Here is a 22,570-nt window from a genome sequence, read left to right on the forward strand (position 1 = left end):
TGTTTAGCAAAAGATGTCTAATTGGGGCTTTATCTCCTCTTTTATTTGGAGACTCCATTTGGATTTATTTTATATGCATATGTATTTAGAAATATTCTACAGCAGTATGTTTCCATATGGTTTTTCACGTGGACTTTAGTAAATTGTCCATCCCCATATTCCTACCCTAACCTCTCACTTGCATCGCCCTTCCCCCCACTGTCTCTTTACAATTATATATTCTATTTCCCTTTACTTGAATGATCCTCGCAAGCAGTCCCTTACTTGATGCAGAGTCTATGGATTTTAGCATACATGTTGAAGACTTAAATGCTAACACTCACATATAAGGGAAATTATACAGTATTTGATTTTTGGATCTGGGTCTCCTCATTGGTGAGGATTTTTTTCTAGCTTCCTACACTTATATGTAAATTTCCTTTTTTTGATAGAAGCAAAACACCCCATCGTGTAAGTTCACCATATTTTCATTATATATTTGCCAGTTAAAGGACATCTAAACTGTTCCCTAAATCTGGCTATTTTAAATACTCAATAATGAGCATGTATGAGCAGGTATTTATTGTAGTAGGATATAGAGTCCTTTGGGTATATGCCAGATAGATGTATAGGTGGCTTTAGAGAAGGATTAGTAGCCAGCTTCCTGAGAAAATGCCAGAGTCATTTCCTTAATGGCTGTAAAAGTTTACATTCTCATCAGTAATGAGCAAGTGTTCCATTTTCGTCATATCCTCACAAGCATGAGTTGTCATTTGCTTAATTGAACTTTGCCCTTTGGACAGGAGAAAAATGAAATCTCAAAGTACTTTTGGTTTGCATTCTCCTGATAAAGAAAGATGATGAGCATTTCTTTAAAAGTTTGTCAGCAGTTTGTGTTTTATCTTTTAAAAATTGTCTTTGTATTCCCGAACACCATTATCATTGGGTTAGTTGTTTCCTGGGAGTCCAATTTTTCTTCTTTATGTATTTTAGATACTAACTGTACATTAGAGGTTTGAATGATTAAGTTCTTTTCCTATTATGTAGCCTGATGATGGTGTCCTTTGCCATAAAGAAGCTTTCGGTTTCATGTGGTCCCATTTACTAAATTTGGGTCTTAGTGCTGTATTGCAGGTGTTCTGTTCAGAAGTCTTTCCTGTACCAGTGAGTTCAAGCCTGTTAAAAACTTTTTCTTCTGTCATATTCAGGGTATCTAGTCTTATTTTGAGATTCATGATCCATTTGGAGTTGAGTTTTGTTCAGGGTAATAAATACTCCTATGTGTATTCTCCTTCATGTATCCATGAAGTTTGGTAATCTCCATGTATGGAGGATATTTTTTTTTATCCAGTGTGTATTTCTAGTTTCTTTATGAAAAATCATGTATTCATAGGTGTTTTGACATTAATTTGATTTCATTGATCAACATGTCTATTTTGATGATAGAATCATGATGTTTTTATTACTCTAGTTCTGTAACAAAACATGCAATCTGGGATAGTGATTTCTCCAGCGTATTTTAGTATTGAGAATCTTCTTAAAACTATCCAAGATTTTTTTTGTATTTCCATATGAACCTGAAAGGCTTTTTGATGCTGTTGTGGTTGTTTTTTAAATTTTTCTGAATTTTGATGGGAATTAAATTGAATCCATAGATTTCTTTTGATATATTTCAGTATATTTCTTGTCAGCTGCTTTCCTAACCAATACAATAATAGATGGTTATTTTGAAAGAAGGGACTAGAACTCATTGCCCTCTGAAGCCTTCATAAAGGTAGGTTTGGAATTCTTATTGTGCATAAGATTGACTATACTTTCTTTTTCTTTCAGTTTGGGCTGAAAAATGTCCACATCCAGAGGTAAATGCCTTTTAATATTTATATTGAATAATTATATATTGTTGAAATCCAAAATATTGATTAAATGTCTCTTTTCAAAATAGCTGAGGGATGACTGTCATCTAGTCTCCAGATCCAAGCCTGAAACACAGCAGTCTCAAACAGGTAAATTTTGTAAGTCACTTTCTCCTGATCAATTTATTCTAATACATTTCAAATACACACAGTCTTCCTGATGCCAATTATATCTTGACTATAATGTTGGAAGGTTTTGTCATAAGCAATGCCAACTCACTAGTGGCATACATGCTTCAAAATTATTACATTGACAACATAAAACATTTAGAAATGTCAGCTCAGCTTCAATGTTTAATACTCATGTTGGACTGCCTTATCATTTCCAGTGTGCAATCTCTGTTTATTAGTGACTTGTAGAAGTCAATCATGAGACTAATGAGACTGCCCCAGTGTGTGACCATAATTTCTTGATGGATCTCAGAATGCACACCTACACACATAGCTATCTGTAAGGACAAGGCAGAAACTTATTTGAGCTCAGAGATTCTGATCTGGACTGGACAAACAGCAATGTACAATATCTTCAGGAAAGAAAATCAATTTTTGTGTTGCTCTAGAACTCATAGTACACTGCTTCACTTCACTCATAGTGCATTGTAATTTAATTACAAGGAATAGGAAATGCATTTAGAATTCTTATCTACAATCTATTTCAATAACACAGCATACACTATCATATAGTGGAGCAGTCATTGACAATCCCAAAGCTTACATTGATATCTTGCCATAGGAAACTTTCAGCTTCATGTGGTCCCATTTATTAAGTGTGGGTCTTAGTGCCTGTGCTACAGGTGTCCTATTCAAAAAGTCTTTTCCTGTACCAATGAGTTCAAGCCTATTACACACTTTCTCTTCTGTTATATTCAGTGTCTCTGGTCTTATTTAGAGATCCTTGATTCATTTGGAATTAAGTTTTTATTTAGGGTAGTAAATACAGATCTCTGTGCAGTTTTCTCCATGCAGCAATCAAGATTAGTTCATTACCATGTGTGGAAGATGTTTTTTACCCAGTGTGTATTTCCGGTTTCTATATGAAAAATCATGTGTCCATTGGTGTGTGGACCTCCATTTGGTGTTTAGTTTGATTTCATTGATCAACATGTCTATTGTGATGCTAGAACCATGCTGTTTTTATTAGTCTACCTCTGTAACAAAACATGAACTCTAAGATAGTGGTTTCTCCATCCTCTTTTCATATTAAGTATCCTTTTATCTCTATTCAGTGTTGTCTTTCATTATTTTGTTCTTTTTTTATTTAAAATTTTATTTTACATACCAACCACAGATCCCCCTCTCATCCCTCTACCGACTCCCCTCCAGTATACCCCCAGCCCCTCCTCCAAAAAAGTGTTAGGTCTCCCATGGGGAGTCAGCAAATCCTGGTACATTCAGTTGAGGCAGGATCAAGCACCTCCACACTGCAGCAAGGCTGAGCAAGGCATCCCACTATAGGTAATGGGCTCCAGATTGCCAGCACATGCACCAGGTATAGATCCTGATCCCATTACCAGGGGGCCTTCAAACAGACCAAGCTACACAACTGTCTCCCATATGCAGAGGGCCTAGTCCAGTCCCATGCTGGTTCCACAGCTGTTGGTCTAAAGTTCCTGAGTTCCTACAAACATGGTTTAGTTGTCTCTGTAGATTTCCCTACAAATCTTGACCCCGCCCCCCTTGCTCATAGAATCCTCTTCCCTCTTCTCTACTGGACTCCCAGAGTTCAGCCTGGTGCTTGGTTGTGGATCTCTGCATCTGCTTCCATCAATTACTGGATGAAGGCTCTATGATGACAGTTAGGGAATTCACCAATCTGAATGCCAGGGTAGGCCAGTTCAGGCACCCTATCCACTATTGCCAGTCTTCTAATCTGGGGTCATCCTTGTGGATTCCTAGAAATTTCCCTAGCACCAGGTTTCTCCCTTACCCCATAATGTCTCCCTCTATCAAGATATCTCTTTCATTGCTCTCCCACTCTGTCCCTCTCCCAGCTCAGCCATCCCATCATCCCCTCATGTTCTCTTCCTCTATCCCATCCCCTTTATTGCCCCCCATCCCCACTTTACTCATGGAGATCTCCTCTGTTTCTCCTTCCCATGGCAATCCATGTGTCCCTCTTAGGCTCCTCATTTCCTAGCTTCTTTGGAGCTGTGGGTTGTAGTCTGATTATTTTTTTTCTTTACATCTGGTATCCACTGATGAGTGATTACATATCATGTTTGTCTTTCTGAGCCTGGGATACCTCACCACAGGAGTCTTGCCTGCTGGCCTACAACTGGGGCTGCAATGGGTGGGGGTAAGGGGGTTTGGGTTGTGCCTCTGAAGCAGGGTGACCGGCTGGGAGTACAGTAAGTCACCTCTTGGTCCAATGGGAGCCAGCCAAGTCTGTGTCTCAGGGAACAGCTATGGTCTTGGGGGATGGGTGGATTTGGGAGAGCAAGTGGGACTTGTAGATAACAGAGTCTTATGTGGAGTGGAGGTAGTTAGTTCTGCCTGCAGGAGACTTTCCAACTGGCCTGAAATTGGGGCTGCAATGGGTGGGGGAATGGGGGCATGGGTTGTGCCCCTGGGCCTAAGGCCTAGAGGCTGGGTGACTGGCTAGAAGAGCAGTGATTCACCTCTTGGTTCAATTGGAGCTAGCAGAGTGTGTGTCTCAGGGAGCAGCTGCAGTCTTGGTGCAGTGGGTAGACTTAGAGGGACAGAGTAAGACTTGTGATTAAAGGATCTGATGGGGTGGTGGGAATCAGACCTGCCTGCAGGAGTGTTGCCTGCTGGCCTGTAACTGCACCTAGGAGAACGGGGACAATCTGAGCTGGTGGAGTCTCTCCATTCTTTTGTTTGGTTTGTTATTTTTTTATTTTTATTTTTTGGATTTCCATATGAACCTGAAGGGTGTTTAGACGCTGTTGTGGTTGGTTTTTCTTTTTTTCAATTTTTCTGACAAATTATATTAGAATTTTGATGACTCTTGCACTGAATCTTTAAGTTGCTTTGCTAAGTTTCGGTATATTTATGTCAGTTTTTGTCCTAAGCAGTAAAATAATAGGAGTTTATTATGAAAGAAGGGAATGAAATCTCACTGCCATCCGAAGCCTACATAAAGGTAGTTTTGGTGATCTCATTGTGCGTGAGACTGACTCTACATTTTTCTCTTTCAGTTTGGGCTGAAAAATGTTCACACCCAGAGGTAAATGCTTTTTAATAGTAATATTGAATAATTACATCTTGATTGAAGTCCAAAATATTGATTAAATATCTCATTTCAAAATCCATTCAGCAGAAGGATTATTCTCATCGAATTTCCAAACCCAAGTCTGAAACACAGAAATCTCAAGCAGGTAAATTTTGTAAGTCACATTTTCCTGATCAAGGTATTTTAATAAATTTCAAAAGCACACAGTCTTCCTGATGCCAATTATTTCTTGATGATGGTGATGGTAGACTTTGACATACGCAATGCCATCTGATAGTGGCATACATGCTGGAAAATATATTACATTGGAAATATAAAAAATTTGCAAAGTAAGCTCAGCTTTAATATTTAATACTCATGATCTAAGGCCTCATCCTTTCCAGTGTGCAAGCTCTCTGTTTATTAGTTACTTATAGAAGTCAATCGTGAGACTAATGAGATTTCTCCAATGTCTATGATTTCTTGATACCTGGGTCTCAGAATGAACACCTGTCATACCCAAAGTTACCAGAAAGGGCAAAGCAAAAACGTATGTGAACTCAGAGATTCTGTTCTGCACTGGACAGCCAGCAGTATACCACATCTTCAGGAAAGAAAATCAAGTTTTGTTTTGTTCTAGAATTTATAATGTATATCTTACCTTCATCTGTACTGCACTGTAATTTAGTAACAAGAAATAGGAAATGTATTTAGAATTCATATCTATAATTTATTTCAATAACACTATCATATGGCGGAGTGATTATTTAAAATCCCATAACTGGTATACATATCTTGCCATAAAGAAGCTTTTAGCTTCATGTGGTCCCATTTATTAAATGTAGGTCTTAGTGCCTGTGCCACAGGTGTCCTATTCAGAAAGTGTTTTTCCTGTACCAGTCAGTTCAAGCCTATTACACACTTTGTCTTCTGTCTTACTCAGGGTCTCTGGTCTCATTTTGAGATCCTTGATCCACTTGGAGTTGAGTTTTATTCAGGGTTAGAAATACAGTTCTCTGTGCATTCTTCTTGAAGCCATAAAGTTTGGTGAGCACCATGTATTGAAGCTGTTTTTTTCCAGTGTGTCTTTCTAGTTTCTTTATCAAAAATAGTGTCCATAGGTGTGTGGACCTCACCACAGGAGTCTTGCCTGCTGGCCTACAACTGGGGCTGCAATGGGTGGGGGTAAGGGGGTTTGGGTTGTGCCTCTGAAGCAGGGTGACCGGCTGGGAGTACAGTAAGTCACCTCTTGGTCCAGTGGGAGCCAGCCAAGTCTGTGTCTCAGGGAACAGCTATGGTCTTGGGGGATGAGTGGATTTGGGAGAGCAAGAGGGACTTGTAGATAACAGAGTCTTATGTGGAGTGGAGGTAGTTAGTTCTGCCTGCAGGAGACTTTCCAACTGGCCTGAAATTGGGGCTGCAATGGGTGGGGGAATGGAGGCATGGGTTGTGCCCCTGGGCCTAAGGCCTAGAGGCTGGGTGACCGGCTGGAAGAGCAGTGACTCACCTCTTGGTTCAATTGGAGCTAGCAGAGTCTGTGTCTCAGGGAGCAGCTGCAGTCTTGGTGCGGTGGGTAGGCTTAGAGGGACAGAGTAGGACTTGTAATTAAAGTATCTGATGGGGTGGTGGGAATCAGACCTGCCTGCAGGAGTGTTGCCTGCTGGCCTGTAACTGCACCTAGGAGAACAGGGACTCACCTCTTGGTCCAATCTGAGCTGGTGGAGTCTCTCCATTCTTTTGTTTGGTTTGTTATTTTTTTATTTTTATTTTTTGGATTTCCATATGAACCTGAAAGGTGATTAGATGCTGTTGTGGTTGGTTTTTCTTTTTTTCAATTTTTCTGACAAATTATATTAGAATTTTGATGGCTCTTGCACTGAATCTTTTAGTTGCTTTGCTAAGTTTCTGTATATTTGTGTCAGTTTTTGTCCTAAGCAGTAAAATAATAGGAGTTTATTATGAAAGAAGGGAATGAAATCTCACTACCATCTGAAGCCTACATAAAGGTAGTTTTGGTGATCTCACTGTGCATGAGACTGACTCTACATTTTTCTCTTTCAGTTTGGGCTGAAAAATGTCCACACCCAGAGGTAAATGCTATTTAATATTAATATTGAATAATTACATCTTGATTGAAGTTCAAAATATTGATTAAATATCTCATTTCAAAATCCATTCAGCAGAGGGATTATTCTCATCAAATTTCCAAACCCAAGTCTGAAACACAGCGATCTCAAGCAGGTAAATTTTGTAAGTCACATTCTCCTGAGCAAGGTTTTTTTTTTTTTTTTTTTGGTTTTTCTGAGACAAGGTTTCTCTGTGTAGCTTTGCGCCTTTCCTGGGACTCACTTGGTAGCTCAGGCTGGCTTCGAACTCACAGAGATCCGCCTGGCTCTGCCTCCCGAGTGCTGGGATTAAAGGCATGCACCACCACCGCCCGGCTGATCAAGGTATTTTAATAAATTTCAAAAGCACACAGTCTTCCCGATGCCAATTATATCTTGATGATGGTGACGATAGAATTTGACATACGCAATGCCATCTGATAGTGGCATACATGCTGGAAAATATATTATATTGGAAATATAAAATATTTGCAAAATAAGCTCAGCTTTAATGTTTAATACTCATGATCTAAGGCTTTATCCTTTCCAGTGTGCAAACTCTCTGTTTATTAGTTACTTATAGAAGTCAATCTTGAGACTAATGAGATTTCTCCAGTGTCTGACTATGATTTCTTGATACCTGGGTCTCAGAATGAACACCCGTCGTACTCAAAGTTACCAGAAAGGGCAAAGCAAAGACATGTGTGAACTCAGAGATTCTGCTCTGCACTGGACAGCCAGCAGTATACCACATCTTCAGGAAAGAAAATCAAGTTTTGTTTTGTTCTAGAACTTATAATGTATATCTTACCTTCATCTGTACTGCACTGTAGTTCAGTAACAAGAAATAGGAAATGGACTTAGAATTCATATCTATAATTTATTTCAATAACACTATCATATGGTGGAGTGATTATTTAAAATCCCATAACTGGTATACATATCTTGCCATAAAGAAGCTTTTAGCTTCATGTGGTCCCATTTATTAAATGTAGGTCTTAGTGCCTGTGCCACAGCTGTCCTATTCAGAAAGTTTTTTTTCCTGTACCAGTCAGTTCAAGCCTATTACACACTTTGTCTTCTGTCTTATTCAGGGTCTCTGGTCTCATTTTGAGATCCTTGATCCACTTGGAGTTGAGTTTTATTCAGGGTTAGAAATATAGTTCTCTGTGAATTCTTCTTGAAGCCATAAAGTTTGGTGAGCACCATGTATTGAAGCTGTTTTTTTCCAGCGTGTCTTTCTAGTTTCTTTATCAAAAATAGTGTCCATAGGTGTGTGGACTTATGTTTGGTGTTCAGTTTGATTTCATTGATCAACACGTATACTGTGATGCTAAAACCATGATGTTTTTATTACTCTAGACCTGTAAAAATCATGAAATCTGGGGTGGTGGTTTCTCCAACTCTTTTTGTATTGGGGTTTGTTTTACCTCTCTCCGGGGTTTTTTCTTTGTTCATTTATTTTTATCTCTATGTGGAGCTGAAAGGCTTTTTCATGCTGGTGTGGTTATTTTTTTTCAATTTCTCTGACTAATTATGTTGTAGTTTTGATGAGGATTACATTGAATCTATAGATTGCTTTTAGAATGTCTCAGTCATTTCTGTCAGCTGTTGTCCTAACCAGTAAACTAATAGGTGTTTATTTAGGAAGAAGGGAATAAGAACTCACTGCCATCCAAAGCCTATATAAAGTTACTTTTGTAGTTCCCATTGTGTAGGAGATTAATAAATTTATCCTTTTTCTTTTAGTGTGGGCTGAAAAATGTCCTCACCCAGAGGTAAATGACTTTTAATATTTATATTAAATGATTAATATTTATTGAATTCCAAAATATTAATTAACTATCTCATTTGAAAATCCATTCAGCTGAGGGATTATTCACGTCTAATCTCCAAACCTGAGTCTCTACCACACCAATCTCAACCAGGTAAATTTCGTATGTCACATTCTTCTGATCAGTTTATTTTATTACTTTTCAAATGCACACAGACTTCCTGATGCCCATTATATCTTGATGATGGTGATGATAGTGTTTGACATAAGCAATGCCATCTCACTGGTGGCAGACATGCTTCAAAAACATTCACATGGACAATATGAATTATTAGTAAATGTAAGCACAGCTTCAATGTTTAATACTCAGGTTCACTCATCTTAACCTTTCCAGTGTGCAAATTCCCTGTTTATTAGTGACTTCTATAAGTCAATCATGAGACATATATGACTTCCTCAAAGATTGAACATCATTTCTGGACACCTAGGTCTCAAAACGCACACCTGTAGTAAAGCTCCCTGAAAGGTCAGGGCAGAGACATGTTGAGCTCAGAGATTCTGTTCTGGGCTGGACAAACAGCAATATACCACATCTTCAGAAAAGAAAATCAATTTTTGTGTTGTTTATAACTCATAGTGCACTGCCTTCCTCCATCTGCAGAGCATTGTAATTGATTTACAAGGAAGAGGAATGGCATTTTAAAACCATATCTATAATCTATTTCAATAAATTAGGGTACACTGGCATACGGCAGTTCAGTCATTGAAAATCTCATTACTTATATGCACGTCTTGTTTGCTTTTACACCTTTTCATTTCTCTGTACTCTATTGTCTGAAACTCATCTCTCTGTGTTTATATCAGTAAAGAAACCATGTCTGCAATGGCTTATTTACTTTCAAAACTTAAAAGTCAAAACCTATCAGAATCACACAAAGTAATTAAAAGAAAACAGGAAACAAAAGCAAATGAGATCTTCGGATCTTAGTACAACCTTTAATATAGTTCCTACATGTCAAGGAGAAAAACGGATACAACTGTAACAAAGTAGGTTCAAGTTGAAGTCCAAAAGAAGAGTTTAAGCATTATCTTAAGCTAGGGTAGCTACAGCAATACCCATTTTTCTTGGGAAAAAAAAGGGTGTACAGTACAGAATGACTCCATGTGATAAAGTGAGTCATAAAAGAGCAATTCGTCGGGCGGTGGTGCCTTTAATCCCAGCACTTGGGAGGCAGAGGCAGGCAGATCTCTGTGAGTTCAACACCAGCCTGGTCTACAGAGCGAGTTCCAGGAAAGGCTCCAAAGCTACACAGAGAAACCCTGTCTCGAAAAACCAAAAAAAAAAAAAAAAGGAGCAGTTTCAGTGCAGAGCAAAAGCATGTTATCCTGTTGACAGAAAAATGTGTAGTAAACCAAGTACCATTTGGGGGAAGTGAACAGTGAGTTACTTAAGTTACTCTTGCAAGGCAAGGATAGTTTACAGGATGAAAGTGTTATTTTCCACAGTTCCTTCATATGTGGATGTAAGCATATAGGTCATTTATAACTTTCCTGACAAATCCTATGAAGCATGTATGACTCAAACCTGGCCAATATGTAGTACCTGTCCAAGTGTTGATTTGTCTACAATTACAAGTTTTCTTGAGGATGTAAATATACACCTATAGCATGTGGTTAATTGAAATAACATATAAAAAATAAAACCCTAACTTTACATTACTTCTATTTTTATAGAGTATTATTTTGCCTAATTGTTGTTCATATTTTTTTTGTAAAAGATATAATATTTTCAGAAGAACTAGAAGAAGAAATAACAGAATTTAAAGTGGAAAATGAGAGAAGTTTTGATAAGCATGCAGAAAATCAAGAATTTGTACGTAAAATTTAAATTTAAATTTCTCATTTTCAATTGTTTGCTTCAATGACTTTGCCATAGACCCACATGCTACATTTTAAACCACGTTATTCAGTCAGAAATTAATAATTGAGTAATAAAATGAAAGCATTTAATCTATTCTTAATTACAAAGTATTCTTAGAATCCCTTGACGTTGCTAAATATTTCCTTTGATGTATAATAAGTAAATTTCTGATCATTGTAATTGCTCTATTTTTAATGTATTTACACACCTGGGTAAAGACAAGACTCAATGTGAATATCATGGATCAGTTTTTGAAGTAACAATGCATTCTTTATATTCTACATACCCTCTCTCATGTGTACAATGTGTAAAGATTTTTAACCATTCTTCCATGCTGCCTTGTCAATCACTTTGTGGTATCCTTTGCTGCACAGAAGATTTTTAGTTTCATGGGGTCTCATTTATTACTTTGGTAATTACTTGTTTATAGTGTCTGTACCAGTGACCTGCTCAGAAAGTATTTAGCTGTACCAAAGAATTAATCATTAATCTGTAACATTTGGGCCTTGTGTTGAGATACCTGGATCATGGGAAGCTGAGTTTTATGCAGGGTGAGAGATAAGGCTCTAACTTCATTCATCCACCTATAGTCCAATCTGTCCAATGTGACTGGCACCATTTGTTTTCTACAATGTGAATCTTTGGCCTCTTTTACAAAAATTAAGAGACTGCAGGACTGTGGGCTTATATGTGGGTCATTAGTTTTCTACCACCAGTCAATGTTTGTTTGGGGGCCACTGCCATACTCTATTTATTATTTCAATTGGTTATAGTAACTTGAAATCTGGAATGGTGATGCTTCCATAAGTTTTTGTTTTTGTTCTTTTTAGTTTGCTTTGTTTTTGTTTCATGGTTCAAAATTGTTTCAGCTATTCTTGCTCTTTTGTGTTTCCGTTTGGGATTTAAAATGTCTTTTTCATTTTCTATGAACATTGAACTGGAAATTTTATGTGGATCATGTGGTGTCCACAGATCGCTTTTATTAGGATGACCAGTTTCACAATATTAACCCTACAATAATGATCACAGAAGGTCTTTGCAAGTTATCATAACATCTTCAATTTCTTATTTTCACTTTCTTACTGCTTTCATTGTAAAAGTTTCACTTTTTGGTGACATTTATCCTAATTCATTACACTTTGAGGTTATTTGGAATAGCATGGTTTTCTTGATTTTACTCTCAGTACGTGCAGTATTTTTAGGTAGGCTACTGATTTGGAGGCTCAGATTAAAACCTGTTACTTTGCTAAATGTATTTATCAGCCATTGGAGTTTTCTGGGCAAAATATATTTTTTTATAGAATCATATTATTACAAATGAAAATATTTCACCTCTTGGTTCCTTTCTTGTATCTTCTCTTGTCTTACTCTTCTAGTTAAGACTTCTAGTACTATATTGAACAGAAGGAGGAAGCGTGGTCATCCTTGTCAGGTTCCTGATTTTAGAAGGAAGGATTTGAGTGTTAACAATATGTTAGTTGTGTGTTTGCTTTTTATTGGCTTTATTATGCAGAAATATGTCCCTTTCATTCTTAGACTCTCTGAGATTTTTATCATAAAGTGACGAATAATATTGTCAAAGACCCTTTCTGTATCTAATGACATAATCATGTGCTATTTGTCCTTGAGTCTGTTTCTGTAAAGGGTGGTGTGAAAGTGCTATCCTCTCAATTGAATTCATTAGATAAGTTCTTCCTATTTTATGGGTTTGTACCCTCAGTTCAGTTATTTCCTGCAGTCTACTCCTCTTGGTGTGCTTGTTGCAGAGCTTTCAGGTGTTCTCTTAAGTCTCTAAAATGAGATCTCTCAAAATTCATTATGAAGGCAGTTGGTGCTATGAACTTTCCTTTTAACAACACTTGCAATGTGTTCCATACATGTGAATATGTTGTGCATTCACTTTTATTGAATTTGAGGAAGTCTTTAATTTCTTTCTTATCACTGCCTTGACCCAGTGGTAATTCACTAGAGAGTTGTTCTGTTTCCATGAATTTTTAGACTTTCTGTTGTTTCTGTTGTTGTTGAAATTCAACTTTAATCCATGCAGTTTGATAGGATGCAGGGAGTGTGTTTCAATTTATTTGTATCTGACAAAACTTGCTTTGTGACTGAATATGTTGTCAATTTGGAGAGTGTTCCATGAGGTGCTGAGAAATGTCTTCATTTATGTTTGGATGAAATGGTCTCAGGAGCTCTGTTGGGTCCATGTGAGTCATAATGTCTATTAGCTCAATAATGTCTCAAAATTGAGAATCCATCTACCTCTAGACACAGCTGTAACAATCTTGGGTATATACCAAGGTACGCTTAATCGTACCACAAGGACTCTTACACATCTGTGATCAGAGTTACTTTTTTCATAACAGACCAGACCTCAATACAAGCTAGATGTCCAACAACACAAGAAAGGATATAGAAAATGTGGTACACTTACATAATGGAGTATTACTCATCTGTTAAAAAAATGACATCATTAAACTGACATGCCATGTTGATATGCAATGCTTTGTTGATACTCATGGAAAATTTGCCCTTTCTTAAACAAAAGGGAGGAGGAGTTGATGGGGGGTGGGAACAGAAAGTGAATGGAGGTGAGGGACTGAAAGGCAGGTGAAGAGAGGGCAGAAATTGTGGTTAGGATGTAAAACAAACAAACAAACAAATAAATAAATAAAAGAATCGAAAACAAACAAAAACCAAAATCAAACCAAAAAAAGAAAAAGGAAAGAAATTTTCAGGCAAATGTGTGGAACTGGAAAAAAACATCCTGAGTGAGGTACCCAGAACCAGAATACAAACTTGATTGTGCCCTAGCTCAATTGTCATCAGACAGGCTTCACCCAACACCTGAAGGAAACAGATACAGAGACCTGCAGCCAAAATTTAGGCCTAGCCTGGGGGAATCCTGCTGAAGAATGGGATTAAGGATTAGAGGAGTCAGAGGGGTAAAGGACATCACATGAAAACCCGCAGATTCAACTAACCTGGGCTCATAGGAGCTCATTGAGATTGAAATGACATCCAGAGTGCCTTCACGGACTGACCTAGGCCCTCTGCATATATGTGGCAGTTGGGTAGATCTTCCTTCTTGTAGTACTCTTAAAAGTGAAAGCAGAAGTTTTCTCTAATTGTTTTGCTGGCTTTAGGGATCTATTCTTCATACTTGGGTCCCTTGCCCAGCCTTAAAGCAAGCATTTGTGTTTAGTCTTACTGGAACTTGTGATGCCATGTTTTGTTGAAATTCATGGGAAGCCTGCCTTTTTATGAATAGAAACTGAGTAGTGCATGGGGGACAGTGTAGGGAGAGACACAGGAAGTAGAGGTGGGGTGGAAAGCTGTGGTTGGGATGTGAAATAAATAAATAAATTTAAAATAAAACCAAAAAGTTGTAATTCACATGTAGTGAATATTTACTATATGCTGTGATATTAAGCCCTGGATATTACAGATCAGGAGAGCAACCAACAGAATTTACAAGAGCCTTTGAACAGAGATTCAAAAATACTCAATAAAATAACTTTCAAAGCTAAACTAGACACACCCCAAAAAGATGGTCTGCTGTGGGATGTTCTGTATGGCAAATGTGTTGCTCTGATTGGTTGGTAAATAAAACACTGATTGGCCAGTAGTCAGGCAGGAGGAAGTACAGGCGAGACAAGGAGGAGAATAAAGCTGGGAAGTGGAAGGCTGAGTCAGAGACACTGCCAGCTGCCACAATGACAAACAGCATGTGAAGATGCCAGTAAGCCACGAGCCACGTAGCAAGGTATAGATTTATAGAAATGGATTAATTTAAGCTGGAAGAACAGTTAGCAAGAAGCCTGGTAAAGCCATACAGTTTGTAAGCAACATAAGTCTCTGTGTTTACTTGGTTGGGTCTTAGCATCTGTAGGACTGGCAGGTGAGAGAGATTTGTCCTGACTGTGGGCCAGGCAGGAAAACTCTAGGTACAATGATCCACCATGAACAACTTGTTTTTTATCTCAGAGATGCAGAGATGGTTTGAAATACACAAGTCAACAGATTTAACAAAGCACAGAAACAGACTTAGACAAAAAGTCACCTAAACTTCTCAATACATGTAGATAAGGCCCTTGCCAAAATCCAATATACCATCGTGATAACAGTCCAGAGAGTGTAAGACAAGGAGGACAATACCTCAACACCATAACAATTATATAAGGAGAAACTCAGAGCCAACATCATCCTCAATGGAAGAAAACATGAGTGCATTGAGGTGATAAGAGACAGGTTAGTCTATCATCTTGAATCCTTTTCTATGCTGTGCTCAATCTATTAGCTGGAGCAATAAATCAGGAGAACAAAATTAAAGGGAGACAAATAGGAGAATAGAAATCAATACTGTTTGTATTAGATATGGTTTCTATTGCTGGGAAGAGATATCATGACCATGGCTACTCCTATTAGGGAACCATTTCATTGGGATGGATTCCTGTTTCACAGGTTTTGTCCACCATCATCATGGTGGGACATAGCAGCATGCAGGCAGACATGGTCCTGGATAAGGAGCTGAGAGTTCTCATCCTGATCAGCAAGCAGTAAAAGAGCCTGTGTCTACTCTGGGTGTAACTTGAGCACAGGAGACCTCAAATGGCCCCCACAGAGACAAACTTCCCCCAACAAGGTCACACCACCGCCAATAGTGACACTTCCTATAAGCTTATGGGGCCCATTTGCATTCAAAGTACCACACTGTCCAAAGAAATTTTCCTGATAATAGGGTAGGCAATTCTTTATTTTATAAATGTCCTCCAAATTCATTTGGGAATATAAATAGCGTTAACAGTTCTTACATAAAAGTAGTTGCTTTTATTTTGATAATATTGTACATCAGGTCAAATCCTCTGAATGTGTTTCCTTTTTTCTTTGTACTTCTTACATAGTGAAGTGCCATGAAAAATGAAGGATAGATTTAAACTTTACTGTGCACAATAGATTTGCTATTAAAATGTCTTTGTCTTCAATATATACTACATAGAATTTCAATAAAATTAAGAATTCAAGTATGTTCTTAGAAATCAAATAAGAACTTTCTAACATATGTTACCAATACTGCTGTTGATAGAGTGTGTGTGACCCTAACGTACCCCAGGAATCGTCTACAAAAGCTCCTGACTCATCCAATATGGACAACGGTGCAGAAAAACATGTAATAATGCATCAGGAGAGAAGTAAGTACTACATTTTGAAATATACTTATTCTATAGAATGATTGTGTATAGAACAGAACACTATCTGTAATAGACAGACAACTACACATATAGGAAACAAAAGGATTAGTAGAATGGTAGTAACACACACATTATCAAATCTGAGCAACAGATAAGATTTTGTTTGTCAAATACGGAGTCCTTGCTCCCACCTCTCAGGTGTCCATATTTCATTTGCTTTATCTTCAGAAATATATGAGATCAATCTGAATATATAAGTGAAGGGAACTCTCATAGAGTGGGGGCTGCTTCCTAAACCTCTGCTCAGAGAAAAACCACACCCAGACACATGTTTTGGAGAGAGATCCTTTATTAAGCAGAAAAGAGAAGTTAAATGTTTCCACTGCAGTTTATACTTAATTCAAACTTTTGCTTGGGAAAATGAAAATAAATATTTTCTCATCCCTAATGTAATTCATTATAGCAATGGACAGCTTTTCCCCTAAATGTTCATTGTACTTTGCTTAGTGAAATATGTGCACTTCTTAACAGCATCTGTCATGGAAGACCAAGAGCATGCCTCAGAAGAGCAGAGGCAGCACAGTGCTAGAAAAAATAAGCGGCCATTTGTAAGTATATACTTCAGTTTACATTGCACATTTATGCTGTTTCCACAGTAATGTTCCATAGGCCAAATAAGGTTAAATTTAGTATGTCTTCTAGAATTAATACATAGAATGTAAACGTTTGTTTTTTTAAGTATTCTTATTATTTATTCTTTGAAACTACATTCACCACTGATTCCTTCCATCTTGTGCTGATGGAACTCATCATTCTTCTTCTTCTTCTTCTTCTTCTTCTTCTTCTTCTTCTTCTTCTTCTTCTTCTTCTTCTTCTTCTTCTTTCTCTTCCTCTTCCTCTTCTTCTTCTTCTTCCTCTTCTTCTTCTTTGCTTAATGTCTCTTAAAATTTACTTTTGTTTTTGTTTTTGTTTTTGTTTTCTGAGATAGTGTTTTTCTGTGTATCTTTGCACCTTTCCTGGAACTCACTTCTTCCTCTTCTTCCTCTTCTTTGCTTAATGTCTCCTAAAATTAACTTTTGTTTTTGTTTTCTGAGACAGTGTTTCTCTGTGTAGCTTTGCACCTATCCTGGAACTTGCTCTGTAAACCAGGCTGGCCTTGAACTCACAGAGATCCGCCTGTCTCTGCCTCCTGAGTGCTGGGATTAAAGGTGTGTGCCACCACTGCCTGGCTCTTAAAATTACTATTAATAGCCCACTGAGTCCAAGTAGGGCTGACCATCTGTGAATGTGTGTGAAGACACTTTCTGGGACATGAGCAATCTGTCCTAAGCCACAGCCCACAGATAAATTAATCTCCTCCTTTCACAACCAGCCATGGCCAATTGCTCCTCATCTAGTGCTGGGGCCTTGAGAGATGTTTCCTCACTCATGCTGGCATCTTGACTGGCTTGAGCTTGTGAAAGTCTAGTGTAAGACACAACTGTTCTGAGTTGATCTGTGCATCTGTTATGCCATGTCCCCAAAAGAACATTTCAGTGTACTTCAAACTCTTACATTGTTTTCAGACCGTTCTTCCTCATTGTTTCTTGAGCTTTCAGTAGTGGAAGGTCAATGCAAATGACCCATCTGCAGATGAACCTTCACACTGGCTTATCCTTATCATGTTAACTAGTTAATATTAACATTAACCATTACCCTCTGAAAAAAATATCATATGACCAACAATGAGAGCAGAACAAACCTATGAGTATAAATGTAAATAATAATAGCACTAGTTGATTCTCCTGAACTACCTTATGACTATTCCAGACATAAGCTTTTGACAAGGTTTACAGCATCAGACATTTAATCCATTGCTTGGTGCAGGTCTCCCATCCATTCCTAACAAGGTTGGTTATTTACATAACTACCACACAACCATTGTGGACAGCTTGCCTGGCTGGTCACTGTTGTCATAGGAAAGGTCCAAGACTGGATAGACTCTTGATGTATTTCATGACCAGTGGCTGGAATTACAACTTTTATTATGATGAAAGGCAGAAATTCCTTGTCTGCTAAGGATTGAATTCTAAATGCCCTGCAACCAGACTGTGTGGTATCTTCAACAAAGAGTCTTACCATTTAGTTATGACAAACAACCAGAATGTGTAGAAATAGATTGTTATTTGGGATGACATGGAGGCCTACTTGACAGACAACTCAAAGGGAGGTATGCTGTCCCTTGTTTTGGAGTTTCAATGTAAATCTCATGTCTTATGAGATAAGTCAACACATTCCAGGTACCTCTGAACTAACTCTTTTTAGTATGTCTTTTAAACTATTTGACCAACTAGTCGCTTCCACAAGCCTTCATACAGCCTTAGTTTATGTTCAGTTACACCTTAGTCCCTGCTCTGACTTACTCTTCTACCTTCATTGCCATTTAAACCTTAGCCCAGAGTACTTATTGCTCCAGTGTTATTTCTTGTCACCTGTGTTCTACCTCCCCTTAAATTATATTTTACTTAATTTGCAAGATCTTGGTTCCTATAAGGCTTTATTCATAGACCTTCATTTTTATTTGGCACTCATCATTCTGTCCTTTATCCTCCAATCCTTCCATGATTGAAACTGTCAACATCCAGTATTCTCCTTCTCTGACTTAATTTTACATATATTTTACTATCTCCCTTTCAATGGGTCCATCTACAATAGACCACGTCTAATTTCTAGGTTTCCTCGTGTAATCCTATTTGAACATACAAAAGTCTAATATCTACACATGAGGGCAGCATATCACATTTGCTTTTTTAATTCTAGCTGTCCTCATTGAGTAAAACTTCTTCTAGTTCTATTAATTTACTTGCAATTTTTACTATTTTATTTTTCTTTATTGAGTAATATTCCATTGTGTGTATATACCACATTTTCCTTATCCATTCATCTGCTGATGGCTATCAAGGTTGATTCTATATCCTAGGGCAGGTGAGTGGGATTCTTTCATTGATTTTTTTATTCAGTTTGTTATCACTGATTTTGGTGTTAAATTTGTGAAATGCTAATTTGTTGTAGTGTTTATCAGCTGTAAGACTTTTTGTGGAGCCTCAACCCTTTTACAGCTGATAAAATCCTACCATCCTTAAGTAGGGGCATTCTGAGTTCTCTCACACTTTGTATGCTTTAATATCCTTCTTACCTTATTGGGTCTGTCTAGAACTTCAGCTCTTTATTAAAAAGAATAGAGACAGTGAACAATGATTGCCTTTTTTTCTCATCATTATGGTTAGATTAATATTTTTTCTCCATTTTAGAATATGTAGATGGTAGGCTTGTTGTTTATTGCTTGTATAATTGTGACATATTCTCTACCCATACCTAGCCTCTCCTGACTTTTATCATTAAGGTCCAAATGTTCAATTGTGTTAGTGGTCGTTCATGCATATATTGGGATGATCATGTGAATTTCTTTATTCCATTTATTTGATTTGTTGTATTGATTGATTTACATACATTTTTCTTACCCTGCATTCTTGGATGAAACCAAAAGGGCCATCATGGATAATCTTTTTGTTATGGTCTTAAATTCTCTTTGCCAATATCATTTTTAATTTTATATATATGGTTATTTGCCTACATGTATTCTTGTGCATGATATGTGTGCTTGGTATACTCAGAGGCCAGAAAAGAGCATCCAATTCCCTGGAACTGGTGTTACAGATAGCTGTGAGATATGGTGTGGATGCTGGGCATTGAAAGTGGGTCCTCTGGAAGAATAGGCATTGCTTGTCAATGCTGGGGCACTTCTCAAACCCCAGCTTGTCAATCTCACATTTAGAAGTTTTGTATCTGTTCTCATCATGAAAATCAGTCTGTGGTTTTAATTCTTTTCATATGAATCTTTCTCTTGTTTGGGTATCAAGGTATTACTGGCATCATAAAAATTTTGGAGAAATCCTTTGTTTTACTATTTCATGAAATGATCTGAGTAGCAATGATATTCATTTTTCTTTGGTATTCAGTAAAATTCTTCAAATACTCCATCTGGTCCTGGTCAGTTTTTAGTTGAAAAGTATTTTGTTCCTTCTTCAATCTCAATAGTGCATATATATATCTCATTCCTCCTGACTTAATTTCATTACATACAATGAATCTAGAAATACATCCATTTCTTTTAGATTTTAGAATTACATTCAAAGGAGATTTTTAAATATGTTTGTGATTTGAAGGATATCCTTCTTCTGGGAGTCAGCCTCTGTTTAAGCCTAGAGCAGGGTTCATGTGTCAATACAGGTGGTGCCTGGCAGGTGAAACCTAGCCACGTGTGGGAATGGTCCCGAGCAGAATACATAGGTTGAATCAAAGCAGTGAGAGCCTCTCAACTGGTCATGGAGTTTGCCTAGTTCATCAGTGGGCCTAACATCTAGAAGGCAGGGTCCCTCACTTGGTGTAGGAAGTCATACTGCCTGGGATTCTAGAGGAAAATCCCTGGGCCTTATGTTGTTGTAGGAGATCATGCAAGTCAGGCCCCAGGACAAAGTTCATGGGTATCTTATGTGGCCCTAAAGGGAAGTCAGAATCTTTCATCTGGTTCTGGAGTTTCTGGAACATCAGAGGTAGCCTAAGCCTAGAACTCAGAGTCCCTCCCTTTCTGAAGGAGTCCTAGTACTTAATTCTCATACTATTGTAACTTATTCTAAAATTGTGAATGTATGTAAAATATGCAATCAGCCATAGTTGCCCTTTTTAGTTGAATGGATGGTTCAAATCTTGGGTGACATTGTTTTAATTTTCAGTTTAAAAACTCCTTAATTTACATAATCTCTTACAGATTGATGCTATAAGAGCATGCTTTTGTGCATGTTTCACCAAAAAATGGAGCTCTTCTTCCCACTACAAGAAATAGAAGAGAAAACATAAAAAAGTGATGGTAAGAGTTATATTTTTTTAAATGTATTAGAAAGAATGTTTATCTAAAATATATACTCAGTTTTCCAGCTCAGGAGTATAAGTATTTCAGTGCAGCATGGGGGATAAAAAGAGTTAACTGTCAATGGAATGATTATCTCATGAGTCAACAACTGGCTAAATCAAGATTGTCATCAATCGCATATATATATATATATATATATATATATATATACATATATAGTTATTTAGATAGATTATATAGATATAGATAGTAAGATAGATAGATAGATAGATAGATAGATAGACAGATAGATAGATAGATAGATAGATAGATAGATAGATAGACAGATATCTAGAATGTGTGTGTGTATGTTTTGGTCACATTTTAAAAGTTCAGGAATATTAGGAAATAAAGCTGAAGAGAGAAAGCTGGGAGCTAAAGAATATGAAGAGTTTCAAATACTGGACATAAAGGAGGAAAATAGGGCAGTGTGTCTGGTGGTCAGGGAGAGAATAAATTCTTTAGAAAAGGAATAGTATGGTGTTGAAAATGTAAAAAGAACATAAATCGATTTCTAACACAAAGGTTTCATTCATAAGAAGAAAGGTATTCCTAACCATTTTCCATGTTTTCCTCACTGTTGTTACATACTAGAGTTAGTTTCCAATTTAGACTTTAAGGCTCGGTTGAGTTTTATGATTAGGCTTCCTGTTATATAGTTAGAGTAGAATTAAGGTTAGAGTTAGGTGTTCGCATTAAGGTTCACAAATGTCATGGAGCATATAGATCTGTTACGAAAGTGAAGTATTCAATGGAATGTTCACGATGGATGAAAGGTGAACTTTACAAAAACGTCTCTGTTGGCACACATGTTCTAGAAATGCATTTTATGAATGCTCTAACTAGCTCTTTTCACCATATAGTTTATAAAGCAGAAGAGAACACTGTGCATTTAAAATGAATTATTCTCATCCTAGAACTTGGACAAGCCTACGACAATTGCCTGACAACTTCTCCGACCATCCACAATAAGACAACTCAGGAGAAAATCTGTCTCTTCTCCAATAATTGCTTCAAAAAAAGCACATTTTTATTTTATGTTTTAGAATAATATAGTATTATATTACATAATCTTCAGTGTTATTTTCACCTATTTATTTTGTTTTATTATGTTATACTATATTACACTATTATATTATCTTGTTTTTATTTCCATATGTTTATCTTGTTTTATTAGATTATGTTATATTATGTTAATATGTTATACTATCTTCAGTGTTTATTTTATATTTACCTTCCTTCCCTTGATGTAAATAGTTCATGTATATGTGTATATATGTATATATGTATATATGTTTATATGTATATATGTTTATATGTATATATGTTTATGTGCTTTGCAATATATTTTTAGAAGATATCATTTTTGAATGTACAAAGTTATTGAATAATTAATAATTAATAATAATTAAATAATAATTTAATTACCCATTCAAAGTTGTTTGAGTCCATTTGATTGCTATATTTCCCTTTAGCTCTTATACTTACTCATGCAGCTATACAGTATTTGATGATGGTCATTGACGGTTCATCCATACCTTCTTTATGTAAATGAGCACTGTTTTA

General features: G+C 37.0%; 1 protein-coding gene and 1 long non-coding RNA gene across 2 annotated transcripts in view; both read left to right on the forward strand.

Annotated features, from left to right (window-relative positions):
- Positions 1-10,831, forward strand: part of LOC131901175 (POTE ankyrin domain family member B-like) — a 40,306-nt gene extending 29,475 nt beyond the window's left edge. The window contains exons 11-17 of the mRNA XM_059252414.1: positions 1,810-1,838; positions 1,922-1,982; positions 7,126-7,154; positions 7,245-7,305; positions 8,919-8,947; positions 9,037-9,097; positions 10,722-10,831. Coding sequence (XP_059108397.1) covers positions 1,810-1,838; positions 1,922-1,982; positions 7,126-7,154; positions 7,245-7,305; positions 8,919-8,947; positions 9,037-9,097; positions 10,722-10,831 — 380 coding nt within the window. The remainder of the gene's footprint in view (positions 1-1,809; positions 1,839-1,921; positions 1,983-7,125; positions 7,155-7,244; positions 7,306-8,918; positions 8,948-9,036; positions 9,098-10,721) is intronic.
- A 5,189-nt stretch (positions 10,832-16,020) lies between these two features.
- Positions 16,021-22,161, forward strand: LOC131901193 (uncharacterized). The gene is made up of 4 exons (XR_009376431.1): positions 16,021-16,056; positions 16,588-16,664; positions 20,864-20,962; positions 21,922-22,161. It is a non-coding gene; the product is annotated as an uncharacterized LOC131901193 (long non-coding RNA).
- The last annotated feature ends 409 nt before the right edge of the window (positions 22,162-22,570 follow it).

Source organism: Peromyscus eremicus, unplaced genomic scaffold, assembly GCF_949786415.1.
Source record: "Peromyscus eremicus unplaced genomic scaffold, PerEre_H2_v1 PerEre#2#unplaced_46, whole genome shotgun sequence".
Lineage (NCBI taxonomy): Eukaryota > Metazoa > Chordata > Mammalia > Rodentia > Cricetidae > Peromyscus > Peromyscus eremicus.